At 44.9% G+C, this 18,866-nt stretch overlaps 1 protein-coding gene across 1 annotated transcript; it reads left to right on the forward strand.

Annotated features, from left to right (window-relative positions):
- Positions 1 to 485: 485 nt before the first annotated feature.
- Positions 486 to 13,247, forward strand: si:ch73-256g18.2 (small integral membrane protein 36). The gene is made up of 2 exons (XM_048246393.1): positions 486 to 1,448; positions 11,866 to 13,247. Exon 1 carries the CDS (start codon positions 849 to 851, stop codon positions 1,161 to 1,163), a length of 315 nt encoding a protein of 104 aa, XP_048102350.1. The 5' UTR covers positions 486 to 848; the 3' UTR covers positions 1,164 to 1,448; positions 11,866 to 13,247.
- The last annotated feature ends 5,619 nt before the right edge of the window (positions 13,248 to 18,866 follow it).

An 18,866-nucleotide genomic window follows, 5' to 3' on the forward strand; every position in this document is an offset into this window, starting at 1 on the left:
GTGTGTGTGGGGGAGAAACAAATAACAAAACAAAAGCAAATAATTTCATCAAATAACCTTTTTGGTACTGTACTATCGCAGTTGCAACAGTGTCACATGTCTTTCACATCACAAAACAACAAACGTTGTTTGTATTATGTCACCAATAAGCATCAATTACATAATTACACAACCCTCTCATGACTTCCAGAGTGACTAACTCCCAGCCTGGCGATTTCAGATGAAATATGATATTTGATCTCTTGTGCTACATTTTATTTTTGTGTAAATCCTCAGCGCGCCGTGCAGTTGGCAAAATTAAAACAGTAGCTTAAGTTATTAAAGGCAACAGCAGCCGCAGTGGCAGTGGCAGCAACAGCTTTAATCATTGGCCCAGGGCACTACTCTGAGCTGGGCTGGGCTGGACTGGGGGAGAGGGGGATTAAAGGCATGGGAGCCGCAAAGCCTCAGATCCACTCTGATCTGACCGCGGGTCCTGCTGTCACTCTGCTGTCGCTCTGCCCAGTCCGACTCCCCTCCACTGCCCGCTCGGTCGCTCACTCGCCGTTCACTCCCGGAGTCGGAGCTCCCAGTGGTGCCAACGCTTCCTGTCTGCATCGCAGCGGCTAGATCGCTTGGTGTCAGAGGTGGGATTGTTTTCGTCACAGTGGTTGGATCGTTTGATGCCAACAGTGGGACTTGCAGAACTGTTGTTGTTGGGATAGAGGGGTGGCAGTGCTGGGGTATTGTGGTGGTCGTGTGGTGGGGCCGTGTTGGTGTTTTTTTTAAGAGGTGGTGTGTTTTTGGATGTCTGTGGGGCCCGTGACTCCCTTTCTCTTGGTCGACGGTGCGAGGCATGAGGAGTCACCATGGGGCTCATGGAATTTGCCCTGGAGATTGACCCGGTCACGCTGAACCTGATCATCCTCATCGGCAGCTATGTGACGCTGCTTGTGGTCTTCCTCATCTCCTGCATCCTGTACGACTGCCGCGGAAAAGACCCCACCAAGGAGTCCCTGGACCCGGAGCCCGCACCTGTCGCCCCCACGCAGTCGCCGATTCGCCTGGTCGTCATGCAGAACTCGCCCGCCTCGTCCGCACGCTATGAGCAACACAACAACAAGTCCACCAACTACCTGCCCCACAGCACTGACATGCGAGAGAAGAGGAGCACCCTGGTCTGAATGGGCAAACACTGGACATATGATATACCGATCAGATAGACTCAGATACAAGCATCAGCATGAGGGAGAAGGGGAGCACCCTGGTCTGAATGGGCAAACACTGGACGTATGAAATAGCGATCAGATAGACTCAGATACAAGCATCAGCATGAGGGAAAAGGGGAGCACCCTGGTCTGAATGGGGAGGCCCTGAGCTTATGATATAGCTATCAGATAAACTCATGGTGCTATGTTTTATAGCCTGCATCTCTCTGCCTCTGAACTATACTGTGGCACAAAAAACAGGTAAGAGAAACTCATTGATATGAAAATGTCTTTTTATGAGATATGAGAAGTGAACTTAACACTATCAACATTTTAAAGTGTCACCTCCAGTGCTATGGCTGCTAAATGCTATCGTTGTTTTGATTAAAGTAGAATACTTAAACATGTTTTTCTTTCCTGCAAAGAGAATTAAACTTGTTAACATTATAACATTGGTTCACTCTGGTGGATAACATCACCATCATGTTGAGGGACCTATACAGTGCCTGGGTGGATTTACATTTATTTATTTAGCAAACACTTTTATCCAAAGCGACTTACAGCAAGATAATAACATTTAACAGCAAGGGCAGCTGCTCTAGACAGTCCCCTTGGTTGCAGGAAGGACCCAGACATTGGTGGTGGTGCTGCTGGAGCTGCAGCAGACAATGTGATGGTGGATGGATGGATGGATGGGTGGGTGGAGGCATTGGTTGTTATGGTAGCCATAGACAGAGCTGAGGGGTTGTAGGTTGGGAAGACCCAGAGTTTGCTGGGGGGGTGGAAGTTTGGAAGACCCAGGGCTTGCTGGGGGTGGAGGTAGGGAAGACCCAGAGCTTGCTTGGGTGGGTGGAAGTTGGGAAGACCCAGGGCTTGCTGGGGGGGTGGAGGTAGGGAAGACCCAGAGCTTGCTTCAGCAGCAATATTAGCAGAGTTCAGTGGAAGTAGAGATGGAACTACTGTAGACTAGAGCCTGGGTGGTTGGAGGTGGAACGATAGACCATTTTAATTGAATTATTGTATGGGATGACACTGCATCACCATTGGTTGATTACGTGGGAGTGTATGTGGGTGTGGGTATAAATAAGTGAGGTTGTATATGTATCCACTTGAGCACACTGAGGAAGGCGCTGAGCCGAAACGCCTCTGTGCAATAAAACACATATATGCAAAGTGCGGTCCCTTTATTTTTCTGAGTTAACATTTAAGTTTGGCCAAGCACTCTCAAACTGAGTGAAGCCTGCTCCTACCATATACTTTATCTGGAGGTGGAACGACCCAGAGCATGACATTGATGGTGCTGCTTTAGACAGTATCTGCCTGGGTGGGTGGATGGAAGGATGAGTGGATGATGGTGCTACAGGGCTTGAGTGGGTGGAGGCGGGGAGGACCCAGAGCATCATGATGATGGAGTTGCTTTAGTCCTATTGGTTGGATGCAGGGAGAGGACCCAGAGAATGATGTTGATTTAGACAGTGCTTGAGTGGGTGGAGGCGGGGAGAACCCTGAGATTGAGCATCAGCACCAGCATCAGCAGCAGTGTCAGTAGGGCTTTCTTCTCTGCTTAGCACAAAGCTGAAGTGCATTACCCAACAAGCAGCTGAGGGATTAGCCATGACGCTTTTATCATCCCTCAAAAAGACACTCAGCTGCCGTCCCTGGATTTATCGCGCTACCCCATACGAACCCACCACCGCTCCTGCTATCTGACACGTTGGCGGCCTTCAGGAGACAGGGGTCAGAAATGCTCTCAACGCCAACACGTCTGATTGGTCCAGCCAACTGTTTTGGTCAGCGTACAAGGCCTGAACACAGGCAGCAGGTCTACATGACAATGGAGAGAAAGGGGGGATAAGCCTGGGTCTCGTTGTGCTCTAAAAAACAAAACACCCCGAGACTTAGAGAGATGACAGGCAGCAGGTTGAGGAGGAGAGCCTGGGCCTCTTTGTGTTTAAGAGAATACATCCCCAAGAGAGAGATGAGGATGAGGAGGATGGAGCTCTAAGTCAGGCACCGTAGTCCATGACTAAATCCGACCACAAAAGAACAGCTGCTCTTCATAGAAACATGAGGAATCAGTCACTCACATTACAGTACTGCCATGTCCTCTCTGAGTGATCCATATGCCCTCTACATAACCATAGCAACCATGTCCTCTCTGAGTGATCCGTATAACAATAATAAAATAATAATACATTTTATTTATAATGCATTTTTCATCATAGATCTCTAAGTGCTACAGGTAAAAAACAAAAAAAGATGAGCAGTTTAAGAAAAAAGAAAAAGGAGAGGTTTTAAAAAACATCTAAAGGGGACCAACAGCTCTGCTAAAGAGAAATGTCTTTAAGACCTTTTTTAAAACAGTCAGTGGATTGTGGTGCCCTCAAGGTGTCAGGCAGGCATGGTCCTGAGTCTGGTTCTGGGTATGTGGAGGAGGTTTAAGTGAGTTGAGCGGAGGGAGCGTGTTGTGTTTTGTGTGTTGATAATTTCTTTGAGGTGTGGGGGGGGGGCATGTCCATGGATGCATTGGTGAGTGAGGAGGGAAACCTTGTACTCAATCCTGGTAGAGACAGGAAGCCAGTGGAGTGAGTGGAGAATGGGGGTAATGTGCTCATGTTTCCGCACTCTCATCAGGATCCTAGCTGCAGAGTTTTAGATGTACTGAAGCCTACGTTACAGTAGTCCAGTCTGGAGGAGACAAAGGCATGAACTAGCTTTTCAGCATCTGAGAGGGAGAGAATGGGCTGGAGTTTGGAAATGTTACAGAGGTGGTAGTAAGAGGTCTTGCAGAGGTGATTTATATGGGCTTCAAAAGTGAGTTGGGAGTCCATTTTTACACCAAGTTTGCCCTCTACATAACCATAGAAACCATGTCCTCTCTGACTAATCCGTATGCCCTCTACATAACCATAGAAACCATGTTCTTAATGCATGTGTAATTGCTGAGATTCCTGTTGTTGTGCCCTATACGTTAATGAAGATAGAGCTGTTAGGTTTGCATCTAGAATGACTGAGAGAGAGGACTTGACTGCACAGCCCATAATTCCCCACAGACGACATACTGCATGTGACATAATTGCATGATCCGTTTGACGCAAGCATTTATGTCTGACGTGGAAGCAGATAAACTTCTTTGCCTGTCATTTACAAAATACAATATTTCCACTGGAACGCTAATCCCTTGTTTGAAACTGGTGAGACCCGTTGGCCGTTTGCCCTCCCCAGATCTGCAGAGACGGACTGCAGAGTTATTCCTATGCGTTGGGCTTTCAGTGCACTGTTCACATGTATGTTTGATGTTATGACGTTTTCTCTTCTTCCAGTAAGCCCTGTAATTTAGCAACAACCAACGGGCCTCAGGCTTTCTGTGTACCTGTACAGGCAGGTCCAGCGGTGGTCTGTTCCATGATTTCTTATGATTCTTGCACTAACTGTAGCACACAGCATCTGCAAACCAGCATCAGGTACACTCTTAAAACGAATGTGTTGAAAGCAACACAACTTGTGTCCAGATAGGGACAACACAGTTTTTATTTATTTATTTATTTGTCAAACACCTTTTTTTATTTGTTACACAATATGTGTTGAAAATAACAAAACTTGCATTGAAAACAACACAACTTGTGTTGTTTTTTAACACATTTCTGTGTCCAGACAGGAACAACACATTAACTTTAAGAGTGTATCATTTGATTTAGGAAACCTGTGTAAATCTGACCTTGACCCTAAACACACACTTAGGTGCATTTAAATTCAATACATGTGCAAACAGTTGCGAACGTTTGCAAACACTTTTCTGTTTGCCCAACATGCGAACATTTGCGAACACAGCTTGATGAGGTACACTCTTAAAATGAATGTGTTGTCCCTATCTGGACACAGAGATGTGTTACAAAAAACAATGCAAGTTGTGTTGTTTTCAACACATTAATTTAAAGAGTGTATTTGAAGGGTTCAGATGCAAAAGCCTCTAAATGCCACCTATGTCAAAAATGAGATAAAGATGGTGAGGGAATGCTCTCCACACATAGTATACGCTAATCAAATAATTTAACTTCTAAACCCACTAAATACCACTCTCTTCCTGGTCTGAAATATCGATTTATAGGCAAAAACCTATAGGAGCCTGAATTTAAATGCTCATTTAAAAGAAAAATGGTCAAACGGATTTAGAGGGTTTTGCATCTGAACTCTTCATTTCTCCACGATCATGTTGGGAGTTGGATGGACAGTTACCGTGGAGATGGAATGTTTACACAAAATCTTTCAAATGTATCTGTTCAGACAAACATGTTCGCCACAAACCTGTAGTCTTAATCCATAGAGAGCTGCAGACAGATTTGCATTCATGGCTTGTCTACAGCAATCGTGGCATGCAGAGCTAAAATAAACAGACAATGGGTCTGTTTGAAACGGAAGACAGCTGCCTACTGCCTCCCTCCCTACATAGAGAGCTGTCTCACTAGACATGACTTTGGATTAAATGCATCTTTTAAAAATGAGCGTAGCACTCTAGAATCTTTGGTTAACACTACGGTATGACGTTAGCAAAGGCCTGACGTTAAACTAAATTAGCTTACGTAAGCTAGCAGGCTAACTGTATAAATTAGTTTTACGGCCGGCAGATATATCAGACCAGACGCTATTAATGGTTACAACAATGGCATAATCAGATAGTAAATTGTTTATTTCTCATCTCAAATCTACAAATCTAAGCAAAATAAGGTCACACAAATGACATTTTAAACAGATTCAGCAGCCATTACCGATGTCATCCGCCGTGTTTGTTTACCTTTCACAGCTGTTTCAGACGTTACCGCAAGGGATTATGGGTAGGAGGGAGCATGAAGTGTGCATCGATGCTGCCTCCAAAAATGACCGTTATTTGGGAATTCTAAGAAATCTTAAAAGGCAGCAGAATTAGTTTTTTCGGTTGCGAACCGCACATGCTGCCTTGCTCCCCAGTTAGATATCTTAAAAGGCAGCAACTTTACCCGTTTCAAACACACCCATTGTGTCTGCTAAACCACCATTAAACAAACATGTGTGCACAGGTAAGGGCCACAGGTGAACACATGCATACACACATACACAGGGACAGACAGACAGAATGACAGATGTACACTCATACACACATGTACACACACACCCCTTAGGTATAATACATCGTGTAAGTGCAAGTTTACCAGTTGTATGTGAAGGTGTTTTTAGATGCTCAGTCGCCTCAGACAAGAGCTGATGCTGTGCCAGATCTCAGCCATAACTGAGCCGCATTAAGACATATCTGAGTACACACATTTATGACAGTTGCACATAGTGTAAGCGCAATATACAAATGCCCCCCCAACACACACACACACACTCATGTACACACTCTACACATTCTAAATAATTCATTCTTACAGAGTCGGTATTGGTATATGTTTTATAGTTTTTGCTATTCTTCTGTCCAATTCTATTTAGTCTATCGCTAATATTGTTTTTTTTTATTTAAGCTATATGACTTCACTTTAAATGGTTAATTTTAATGTTATTGTAATGTTTTTTAATGTCATTGTGTGACAAACGCATCTGCCAAGAACATAACTGTGCTGTCTATGAGCAGTGTCTGAGACATAACAGAGACGTATCTGAGACGTGTCTGAGACATAACAGAGCCGTATCTGAGACGTGTTTGAGACATAACTGCGCTGTCTATGAGCAGTGTCTGAGACATAACAGAGCCGTATCTGAGACGTGTCTGAGACATAACAGTGCCGTATCTGAGACGTGTCTGAGACATAACTGTGCTGTCTATGAGCAGTGTCTGAGACATAACAGAGCTGTATCTGAGACGTGTCTGAGACATAACAGAGCCGTATCTGAGACGTGTCTGAGACATAACAGAGCCGTATCTGAGACGTGCCTGAGCTGTATCAGCCAGATGTGTGTGCTGTACCTGAGCCATATCTATAGTGTATCTGAGCTCTCTGAGACATAATTGAGCCATGACTGAGCCATAACTGAGTCACACCCGAGCCAGACCCATCTCTATCCCCGAGCACTTGTCCTGTAAGGGGGAAACGTCTCAGTTTGGCAAAATGCCTGTGCGCTTCGGATTAGTTATGTAACAGCCTCTTTGAGCGTGTGTGAGGCCATTTTGTCCTGAAACGGCTGAGAGGTCTCCAGTAGAGTGTGTTTGTCTGTGTCTGTGTGTGTGTGTCTGTGTGTGTGTTATCATCAGGAGATTTTAGGCACGGGTGTGTGAGGGAGTTTATGCGACTCTGTGGAGTTGAGCTTGTCACAGTTATGTCACAGTGTGTGTCTCTAAAACCCAGCTGCTAAGTGCTGGCTATTGCAAGGGTGCAAACTGTCTCTACCCTGTCTGCAGTAATGTGTTGTTCATTTTCAAAGCCTTTCACTCTCTCAGGAGCTCAGCAAATCAGTAGTCAAGTGTCTAGTATGAAATTAAATACATGAATGCACATGAAAAGAATGGGTAACACTTTACTTGACAGTATCGACGTAAGAGTGACATGACACTGTCATGAACACATGACACTGTCACGACGCATGAACCCTAACCATAATCCTAACCCTAACCTCTAACCCTAATCCTAACCTAACCCTAACTCTAACCCCTAACCCTAACCCTAACCAAAACCTAACCCTAACTTGTTATGACAAAAACCGAATGTCACTTAATAACAGAAGCATTTTGTCATAAACGTTTATGACTTGTTTATGACACGCTCATTACAGTGTCATGTCACTCTTATGTCGATACTGTCAAGTAAAGTGTAACCAAAGAGTGTTCTGATCTTCTTTTTTAGTAGCATGTTCAGCCAGAGAAGTTGATGCATACATTGCGTGTCCTTGCATGGCCAAACCTAATGTTTGGGAAGAGTGTGATGTGAAGTCCAATGATGTATCCTCAGTTTGTATATGTGTCTGTGTGGTTGTGTGTGTGTGCGCATATGTGAATGTGTGTGTGTGCGTGTATGCGTGCGTGTTTATGTGTATATGTGTTTGCTAACTTTCTTGACAACATCTGGCAGGGATTCTGTAATTACATGGACATGAGCTGTCGTACATGGCATTGCATGGAAACATGATGAGTGATTACTGGGAAGTCTGCAATGTCCGGTCCTGCCTCTTGACCATTACCGAGGAGGAAGATCAGTCTGAGGTCATGTACATGGTACGACACCACAAAACTGATGCAATGTACAGTTGCCACAAGGTCTGCCACTGTTACTGCAAGTTTTTATCATATGGATGAACTCATAAACCCTATTCAGATATCTAAATATAAATCATTTAGATATAAATTAATATCTGTGAAGATATAATTTTTTTACACTAAACCATTTAACCCCTCGAGGAGTGCGATCACAAATATGTGATTAGAATGTTGCCAAGAGAAGGTTTTGTTTGATGATGTTATGATAATGAACTGAAGTGACAGTTGTAAATGGCAGTTCATGAACATTCAAGATCGTTTCAGCAGTTGGGTCGGATTAAATTAATTCATTCTCATGGATTCCATTCAACTCATTCACCTATTTGAAGTGCATTCATGAAAACTCCATCAGCTGTGTTATGCAACTTAAAACCAAGAGATGAGCTGTAAACAGATGTTTCTTAATCAAGGGAGGGGTTGTGAACAGCTGAGGATCAAAACATAGTGTTGTCAGGGCAGCATTTATGGGAACACGTAATAAACTTGCAACTATGCAAATAAACTCTTTTCCATCAACCTTATTGCATCACACCATAATCCAGCCCCCATCTGATGAAGGTAATCTGTATTTGCATCAGACAATTTTATTCGAATTTCAAGCATTTCCAGTCAGCATCTCTTTGAATGGTCAAATTGTGCCCGATTAGGCCTGGTGCTCTGGAGTAGCATCTGATATTTGCCCAGGGTTGGTGCTTTGGGATAGCCGTGTGAAAACTGCCCAGGGTTGGTGCTTTGGGATAGCCGTGTGAAAACTGCCCAGGGTTGGTGCTTTGGGGTAGCCGCTGTGAAAACTGCCCAGGGTTGGTGCTTTGGGATAGCCGTGAAAAACTGCCCAGGGTTGGTGCTTTGGGATAGCCGCTTTGGGTGAAAACTGCCCAGGGTTGGTGCTTTGGGATAGCCGTGTGAAAACTGCCCAGGGTTGGTGCTTTGGGATAGCCGTGTGAAAACTGCCCAGGGTTGGTGCTTTGGGATAGCCGTGTGAAAACTGCCCAGGGTTGGTGCTTTGGGATAGTGAAAACTGCCCAGGGTTGCCCAGGGTTGGTGCTTTGGGAAAGCCGTGTGAAAACTGCCCAGGGTTGGTGCTTTGGGATAGCTGTGAAAAAAACTGCCCAGGGTTGGTGCTTTGGGGATGGTGAAAACTGCCCAGGGTTGGTGCTTTGGGAAAGCTGTGAAACCGCCCAGGGTTGGTGCTTTGGGAAAGCCTGGGAAAACTGCCCAGGGTTGGTGCTTTGGGATAGCCCAGGGTTGGTGCTTTGGGATAGCTGTGAAAACTGCCCAGGGTTGGTGCTTTGGGATGTGAAAAACTGCCCAGGGTTGGTGCTTTGGGATAGCTGTGAAAACTGCCCTGCCCAGGGTTGGTGCTTTGGTGCCCAGGGTTGGTGCTTTGGGATAGCCCAGGGTTGGTGCTTTGGGATGTGAAAAAGGGTTGGTGCTGGGATTGCCCAGGGTTGGTGCTTTGGGATAGCCGTGTGAAAACTGCCCAGGGTTGGTGCTTTTGGGAAAACTGCCCAGCTTTTGGGATGTGAAAAACTGCCCAGGGTTGGTGCTTTGGGATAGCCGTGTGAAAACTGCCCAGGGTTGGTGCTTTGGGAAAGCTGTGAAAACTGCCCAGGGTTGGTGCTTTGGGAAAGCTGTGAAAACTGCCCAGGGTTGGTGCTTTGGGATAGCCGTGTGAAAACTGCCCAGGGTTGGTGCTTTGGGAAAGCCCGAAAACTGCCCAGGGTTGGTGCTTTGGGATAGCCGCAGAAACTGCCCAGGGTTGGTGTGAGAAAACTGCCCAGGGTTGGTGCTTTGGGAAAGCTGTGAAAACTGCCCAGGGTTGGTGCTTTGGGATAGCCGTGTGAAAACTGCCCAGGGTTGGTGCTTTGGGATAGCTGTGAAAACTGCCCAGGGTTGGTGCTTTGGGATAGCCGTGTGAAAACTGCCCAGGGTTGGTGCTTTGGGATAGCCGTGTGAAAAAACTGAAAACTGCCAGGGTTGGTGCTTTGGGATAGCGGTGAAAACCGCCCAGGGTTGGTGCTTTGGGAAGCCGGTGTGAAAACTGCCCAGGGTTGGTGCTTTGGGATAGCCGTGTGAAAACTGCCCAGGGTTGGTGCTTTGGGATAGCCGTGTGAAAACTGCCCAGGGTTGGTGCTTTGGGATAGCCGTGTGAAAACTGCCCAGGGTTGGTGCTTTGGGAAAGCTGTGAAAACTGCCCAGGGTTGGTGCTTTGGGATAGCCGTGTGAAAACTGCCCAGGGTTGGTGCTTTGGGATAGCCGTGTGAAAACTGCCCAGGGTTGGTGCTTTGGGATAGCCGTGTGAAAACTGCCCAGGGTTGGTGCTTTGGGATAGCCGTGTGAAAACTGCCCAGGGTTGGTGCTTTGGGATAGCCGTGTGAAAACTGCCCAGGGTTGGTGCTTTGTGGAAAGCCAGGGTTGGTGTGAAAAAACTGCCCAGGGTTGGTGCTTTGGGAAAGCTGTGAAAACTGCCCAGGGTTGGTGCTTTGGGATAGCCGTGTGAAAACTGCCCAGGGTTGGTGCTTTGGGAAAGCTGTGAAAACTGCCCAGGGTTGGTGCTTTGGGAAAGCTGTGAAAACTGCCCAGGGTTGGTGCTTTGGGAAAGCCGCTTTGCCAGGGTTGGTGCTTTGGGATAGCAGTGTGAAAAACTGCCCAGGGTTGGTGCTTTGGGATAGCCTGTGAAAACTGCCCAGGGTTGGTGCTTTGGGATAGCCGTGTGAAAACTGCCCAGGGTTGGTGCTTTGGGAAAGCCGTGTGAAAACTGCCCAGGGTTTGTTTTTCTTTGTTTCTTCGGCAGCCGTGGACTACTGGTTAGCGCTTCGGACTTGTAACCGGAGGGTTGCCGGTTCGAACCCCGACCAGTAGGCACGGCTGAAGTGCCCTTGAGAAAGGCACCTGACCCCTCACTGCTCCCCGAGCGCCGCTGTTGCTGCAGGCAGCTCACTGCACCGGGATTAGTGTGTGCTTCACCTCACTGTGTGTTCACTGTGTGCTGTGTGAGTGTGTTTCACTAATTCATGGATTGGGATAAATGCAGAGACCAAATTTCCCTCACGGGATCAAAAGAGTATATATACTATACTATACTTTGGGATAGCCGTGTGAAAACTGGCCAGAGTTGGTGTTTCTTTTTTTATTGAATATGTTTTTAATTGCATAGTTTCCTGTGTCTCTATATTATCTTATGTACTAGGGCTCTGTTTCTGCCTCTGCATCCTGTCTTCTCTATCATATGTGAAGCACTTTGTGACTTGTGACTTTGTATATAAATAAAGCTTACTTACAGATTATTATTATGTTATTTTTTATTTGTCTATTCATTACTTTTATTGTTAATGTAATGTTTATTGATGTCATTGTACATTTTGAACAAAAACAAACAAAAGCATCTGCTATGTACCATAAACATAAACTTCCTTACTTACTTCCTTACTTACTCACCCTCACCTTCTCTTTCAGATCCCTAAGGCTTGTGTGGACCTGGCAGCACCTCCATCATAGACTCCCTACAGTGAGGAGAGACCTGGCAGCACCTCCATCATAGACTCCCTACAGTGAGGAGGGGATATGGCAGCACCTCCATCATAGACTCCCTACAGTGAGGAGAGACCTGGCAGCACCTCCATCATAGACTCCCTACAGTGAGGAGGGGATATGGCAGCACCTCCATCATAGACTCCCTACAGTGAGGAGAGACCTGGCAGCACCTCCATCATAGACTCCCTACAGTGAGGAGGGGATATGGCAGCACCTCCATCATAGACTCCCTACAGTGAGGAAGGACCTTGTAGCACCTCCATCATAGACTTCCTACAGTGAGGAGGGACCTTGTAGCACCTCCATCATAAACTTCCTACAGTGAGGAGGGACCTTGTAGCATCTCCATCATAGACTCCCTACAGTGAGGAAGGACATTGTAGCATCTCCATCATAGACTCCCTACAGTGAGGAAGGGACGTGTTGCTAGAGATGGACTCCACGAGCTGAGTGTCCTGCTCCTGCCAGGACTAAGGGCTCTTGTGTTGTGAGATGAGATGAGGGGCTGATGATGCAGACTTGCTTCACAAGACCAGCCTGTAAGAGAGCCCCGTGAGGGAGCCATGCGAGGAGTCTGCTACGGCTCCCAGCAGGCCTCGGCTGTTTCAGTCTGACCCGAGGAGCAATGAAGAAGAAGTGGCGACGAGACGCTCGGTCAAAGTGAAACAAGGCATTTGGCGTTTGAGCAGCTTGTCCAGACGTGAAGCTACTCTGAGGCCAGGTGCTGTAACACTGTCTCCCTGGAGCAAACCAGGCACTGGTGTGATTCATAACATCCTGCACAAACAGAAAGGTTTAGAGGCCTAAAATCGATACCACCCGATTCAGTCTCTGGTTAAGTATGCGGACATGTACATGTAAGATAGGACTTTAGTATTGCAGGTCGGACCTAGTGGATTTGAATGGCTATGGACTGAAGTCTTCTAACATCGTCAGCAGGCTTCTGTAGTTGGATGCCAAACAATGGGTGTCAAGCAGGAAGTGATGTACAAATGCATTTCCTCTTATTTATTTCATAACCATGATTTGTTCTTATTTTGTTAGTACCCTCTGATTTCTGGGATTGAGCTATGTTTTCATATTTTTACCCTAATGATTTGCACGACAACAGAGTCCATTTGTACCATCATATCTCATGTACATCTGATTATAAGATATTTATTATAATTTCAGAGGAAATAGATTTTCTTCCATGTTGTGTCTGTGGAGATTCAACTGTCACACAAGTTAAAAATAAAATAAATATATATGGGCATGTGTACACTCTATCTGCGGATAGGAAGCAAATAAAACTGGTGAGCTTGTACCTAGTCTGACTAATCTTCTTTGTGTAGTAGAAGAATGCTATGAAAACGTGAAAAACAAGTTCATTCTAAATCAGAACATTCAGACAGAAATGAACATTCCATTTAGGTTACATTTAATTTAATTATCATTTGATTAACATTGACATTCTTCCAGGAACACATACAAAGCATTATGAGGTGAACTACCTACATTACAGAAGCATTGCTTCCCTCTGTATGTGTCTAAGTATCTGTAAGACTTGTAAGAAATTTGACTGCAATACTAAAGACAAACAAATGACTGTTTGTTATGTAAGGAGGCTGAGTGTTACTTGAAGTTCCACCACTGCAGACCAGCATTCTATTGCATTATGGTCTATTTTAATTTAATTATAATTTCTTTGTCATTATAGTCTATTTCATTCCCCCGCAAGAGGCTTGGGCTCTTAAACCAGGCAGCTGCAGTGCTACACACCGGGGGCATGTTCGTGAGCCCCCATGCTCAAGCCTGAGTTGCCTTTTTAATTTTCAAGTGACTTTGGATGAAAGTGTCAGACAACAGACAAGTGAATGAGTATAGGTACACAGTGAGCATTCCTAGAGATGCTGTGGAGAAAACAGCCCTAAGCAGCTCAGCACTGCGCACACGATGGCGTGATGAGTGTGTGAGCAGTGAGCACTGTCATTGGAGGAGGAGATGGTGCGTTGCACAAACGTGCATCATCTGGAAGCGCCACATGCAGACAGAGCGATGGGACAATGACACGGAGAGATTAACGGAGCAATGACTAAGCCCCTGGCCCTGAGACACTCTCTGCCTATCTCCCACTATCACTCTCTCACTCTCTCTCTGTGTCTCTGTGTCTTTCACTCTCTCTCTCCCTCTTTCTCTGCCTATTTCACTCTCTGTCTCTCTCTGTCTCCCTCTTTCAGTCTCTCTCTCTTTCATTCTCCTTCTTTCTCGGTCACTTTCACTCTCTCTCTCTCAGACTATTTATCCCTCCCTCCCTCTCTCCTCTCTTTCTACCTCTTTTTCTAAGTCTTTCTCTTTCATCTTTTTTTTTTAAAGTATATTTTTTGGGCTTTTTATGTTATTGATAGGACAGTGGAGAATGACAGGAAGCGAGTGGGAGAGAGAGTCGGGGTGGGATCCGGAAAGGACCACGGGGCGGGAATCGAACCCGGGTCGCCGGCAAACGGTGCAGGTGCCCCAGCCAGTCGTGAAACGACCGGGACCTCTTTCATCCTTGCAGTTCTATCTCTCTTCCTCTCTTTCTCTGTTCCTCTTTCTCTCTATCCCACCACTTAATCCCTTTCTGTTTCTCCTTCTATTTATTGCTATCTCTCTCTCTTTTCTTCTCATCAATCCATCTCTCTCTTTCTGTCCCTACTCTCTGTCTCTCCTTCTTACTATAACTCTGTTTTCCCCTCTCTATCTCCTACTATCTTCTGCTGTCTCTATCTCTCCATCCCTATCTCTGCCCCTTCTCTCGCTACCTCTACCTCCATCCCTCTCTTTCTCCCTCTTCCCCTCTCTCTCCCCCTCTCTGCCCCCTCTCTCTCTCTCTCCTGTCCTCTCTCTCTCTCTCTCTCCCTCTCTCCCTCTTCCCCCTCTCTCTCTCTCCCCCTCTCTCTCTCTCTCCCTCTCTTCCCCCTCTCTCTCCCTCCCTCTCTCTCTCTCTCTCTCCCCCTCTCTCTCCCTCTCTTCCCCCTCCTACTCTCTCCCTCTCTCTCTCTCTCTCTCTCTCTGTAACTATAGCTGTGTATAGCCGGCTGCTGGATTATGCTTCTGTCTCAATCTGCTTTCCCTGCATTTACAAATGGCTTTACATAACCGCACGTCCATTTGATAAATGCCGCGCAAATCCTCTGGAGGAAGTCATTTGTGTTGTCTTCAGCACAGGCACACACACACACACACACACACACACACACACACACACACACCACTCTATGAGCAGATCAACAAGAAATGTGCACTAAAGCCTTTCAAATGGAGAGAGTGTGCACACACACACACACATACACACACACACACACACACACACACACACACACACACACACACACTTCGTTGTTCTATAACACACACACACACACACATCACACAAAGAGCTTTACCATTCAATCAAAATGCACAGCATGTGTTTGCAAACACACACACACACACACGCACACACACACACACACACACACACACACACACACACTCCACGCACACACACACACACACACACACACTCACAGAGTTATCTCAGAGATTAACCATTCACAAAAAGCACATCACACATTCATTTCAAACAGTGGGTTTACCATTCACAAAACAAACACACAGAGACACACTCACATTCACACCAAACACACACCCAGACACTCAACTCATGTCACATCAAACACAAAGAGTGTTTTTTTTTAATAAAACTCATCACATCCTATATAGACAGGTCATCTGCTCTGCTGGAAACATGAGGCCTATTGGTCAAAGTTTTCTCCATGGATTCCTGGTCAGAACCCCTATTGGAACAGATTAAAACAAAAATCCAATATGGCCGCCGTATTCCAAAATAGCTCATTTTTACACACTTTTTGCTATGCTATGGGGACATTTCCGGTTAAAAACAGTGTCATTTTAGCAAAAAACTGTAATTTTCTATCAAATACATATTTACAGAGGATAACTGATGATTTTAAAACCCTAAGTATTTTTCTAACAATTGTAAATCATTAAAAAAATATATAATTTTGTCAGATATTTGACAAAGATCAGAAATCATCAAATTTCCTTCAAATATAAACTTCTTACAGGTTAAAATACAGTTCAAATAATTTGGGTACCTTAACTTAAACAGATTAAAACATATGGCATTTAGACATTTTCCCAAAAACTCAATATCAATTCTAGCCTGACGAGCCAGACCCACATTAAAATGTAGGGTCTGGGGACTCACCATTTGCAGTGCTCAGTCTGAGGAGCGGGATAATCGGTTGTCTTTCAAATTCCCTCTGCAAGTTGGCTAGATCAAACTTTTGCCAACTTAAAAAAAGCTTAACTCGTGTCACGCTGTTCGCCAACAGCAACATCCATCTTCTTTGTTTTCAAGTAGCAGGGAATTCACGCCATGATGTAAATCCAGAGATGGAAATGATCTTAGTAACTACCAGTCTTTGCCATCATCTTTTTCCATTCACTGTTACACTTGCAAAAAAGACATTCTATCAGAGCAAGATTGAGAGTGCAACTGACAGTAGAAAACTTTGTTCAACTTTCAAGTCTCTTCTCAATCCTCCACCACTGCCATCAGCTACTTCCAGGCTTGGAATTTCACCATTCTGGTGGCAAGGCCACTTGGCCTTCAGTTGGGCATATTTGGTGGGGGGGGTACAAAGGCCACATGTCAGAGCACCAAGGCCAAAGTTAACTATACAGTAGTAGGCTCTAAAAATAATCAAAGTTGTATTTAGCCTATTCACTGCAGTAGACCTTCATCACTGTATGAAACATTACAAAAACATGAAACATGACATATAGAACTGTAAATCATCTGATCATATAATAATTACATATATCTAGGCTATATATAACATTTATTATGACCGCCGCTAGCAAAGCGGTCATATATGAATTGTCAAAGTTATTTTTTTTTCCCCCGTCATCTACTTCCTGAATTTTTGGTCAACGATACCCGGGACACCGAACCACCGGGGCACATGAAATTTGGTGGGTATGTAGCCCCACTAGACTTTTACGGAAACATTTTGTTTTGTCCCCGGGGGCCACATCCCCCCCCGTGCTGGGCCTCCCGAACCGCAAAAAAAGCAGTTTTTCCTAAATAACTACCTGAACCGTGGCACTGAGGATGAAGAATCTTTTATGGTATGTTGGTCTCAAGGGCCCACATCAACCTGGCCCATAATCACTCATTTGTGATTTGCACCCCCCGGTAAAAAATGAAAATGCAATATTATTCTGCTTTAATCGCCCCTATCTTCAGTTAAGATGTTCAGAACTGCACCAAATTTTATGTGTATGATTGACCTGGCATTCTCTGGGGGAGAATGTAGCCTACAGGTGGACACCGTGGCCTGTAAACCTCTGATTTTCAAAGGGGCATCACGGCCAACGCAAGGGGCTACGACGGCCATGGCCGCCGTGAAATTCCTACCCTGGCTACTTCACTGTCAGCAGATGACTTTGCAATATTTTCACTGAAAGTTGCTTAAATAAGTGCTCAGTTTGATGAGCCTATTAGGAAAGATCAATATAAATTCAATTTATATCCCCCAAATGGTGAATTTCTGGGCCTAAACAATCACACGAACGGAGAGCACTGGGCTACTCATTCCACCAACGAGGAACCACTGAGGAAAAGAGTCTGATCTAGCGTTTATGGCTGGTCGACACAACAGATGCACATCAGATGACCGCAGTGAGTGGTTGGGGATGTACAGCTGGATCATAGAATTGAGATAGCAGTAAGCCGATCCAGTAAGTGTGGCCAAGGCCTATTATGGGGAGCCAATGTAGAGTAACTAGGAGAGGAGTTACATGTGTCCTCTTTGGCTGATTGAACGATCTTACTACACAATCAGGCAGGCCAGCTAACAGTGAAATACAATAGTCCAGTTTGGAGATAACCATGGCCTGCACAAGAAGTTGTGTGGAATCTTGTATCAGATAAGATCTGATCTTCCTAATGTTGTAAAGGCTCAAAGAAATTAAGTTGGTCATCAATTATGACCCCAAAGTTACGTGCCAATCTAGTTGGGGTCAGTGAAGAGGAATCAAGCTGGATGGTAATCTGTTGGGGAATAGCTGTTTTAGCTGGAAACACCAAAAACTCAATTTTTGAGAGATTAAGTTAAAGGTGTCGGGCTGTCATCCAGACTGAAATAACAGGCATGCAGAAATCTGATGGGAAACAGTTTACAACCTCAGGTGGTAAAGACAGGTGAAGTTGTCCGCATAGCAGTGATGGTCAAATCCATGGGAGCGAAATTGTCTCACCCAAGGAAGTGGTGTAAATAGTGCCCTAATACTGATCCTTATGGCACACCTGTGGTGAGGTCATGATACTTTGATACAAGACACACTGAAAGAATGCCCTTTAAGGTAGGATTCAAACCAGTCAAGATCTTTCCCAGAAATTCCCAGTTCAGACAGTGTAGACAGGAGAATGTCATGGTTTACAGTATCAAAAGCTGCAGCTAAGTCTAGTAGAATTAATACTGATGAGGTGCTACTGTTTTTATTTATTTATTTTATTTTTTATACTTCATTTACAGGTTTGAGTCCGGGCGTGTGCACGGCTGAACCACACAGGTTAAACACAAAATAGGTTACATTAACTACTCTCAATGCTTCAGTCACAGACAGAGCAATTTCAGTAGAATGACCACTCTTGAAATCAGACTGCATACAGTCTAGCAGAGGTGGAAAGTAACGAAATACATTTACTCACGTTACTGTATTGAGTAGTTTTTGTGTGTATTTTGTATTTTTTTAAGTAGTTTATAAAATCGGTATTTTAAATTTTACTTGATTACATTTTGAGTGAAGTATTGTACTTCGCTACATCAAAAATCCCATCCGTTACTTGAGTAAAAAAAAAAAAAAGTTAAGACTAACGAAAACGGAAA

This window comes from Alosa alosa, chromosome 6 (assembly GCF_017589495.1).
Source record: "Alosa alosa isolate M-15738 ecotype Scorff River chromosome 6, AALO_Geno_1.1, whole genome shotgun sequence".
NCBI classification, from domain to species: domain Eukaryota; kingdom Metazoa; phylum Chordata; class Actinopteri; order Clupeiformes; family Clupeidae; genus Alosa; species Alosa alosa.

Bases quoted from the DNA above. Each gene is read 5' to 3' on its own strand.
- si:ch73-256g18.2 (XM_048246393.1), top strand. From the start codon at position 849: ATGGGGCTCATGGAATTTGCCCTGGAGATTGACCCGGTCACGCTGAAC.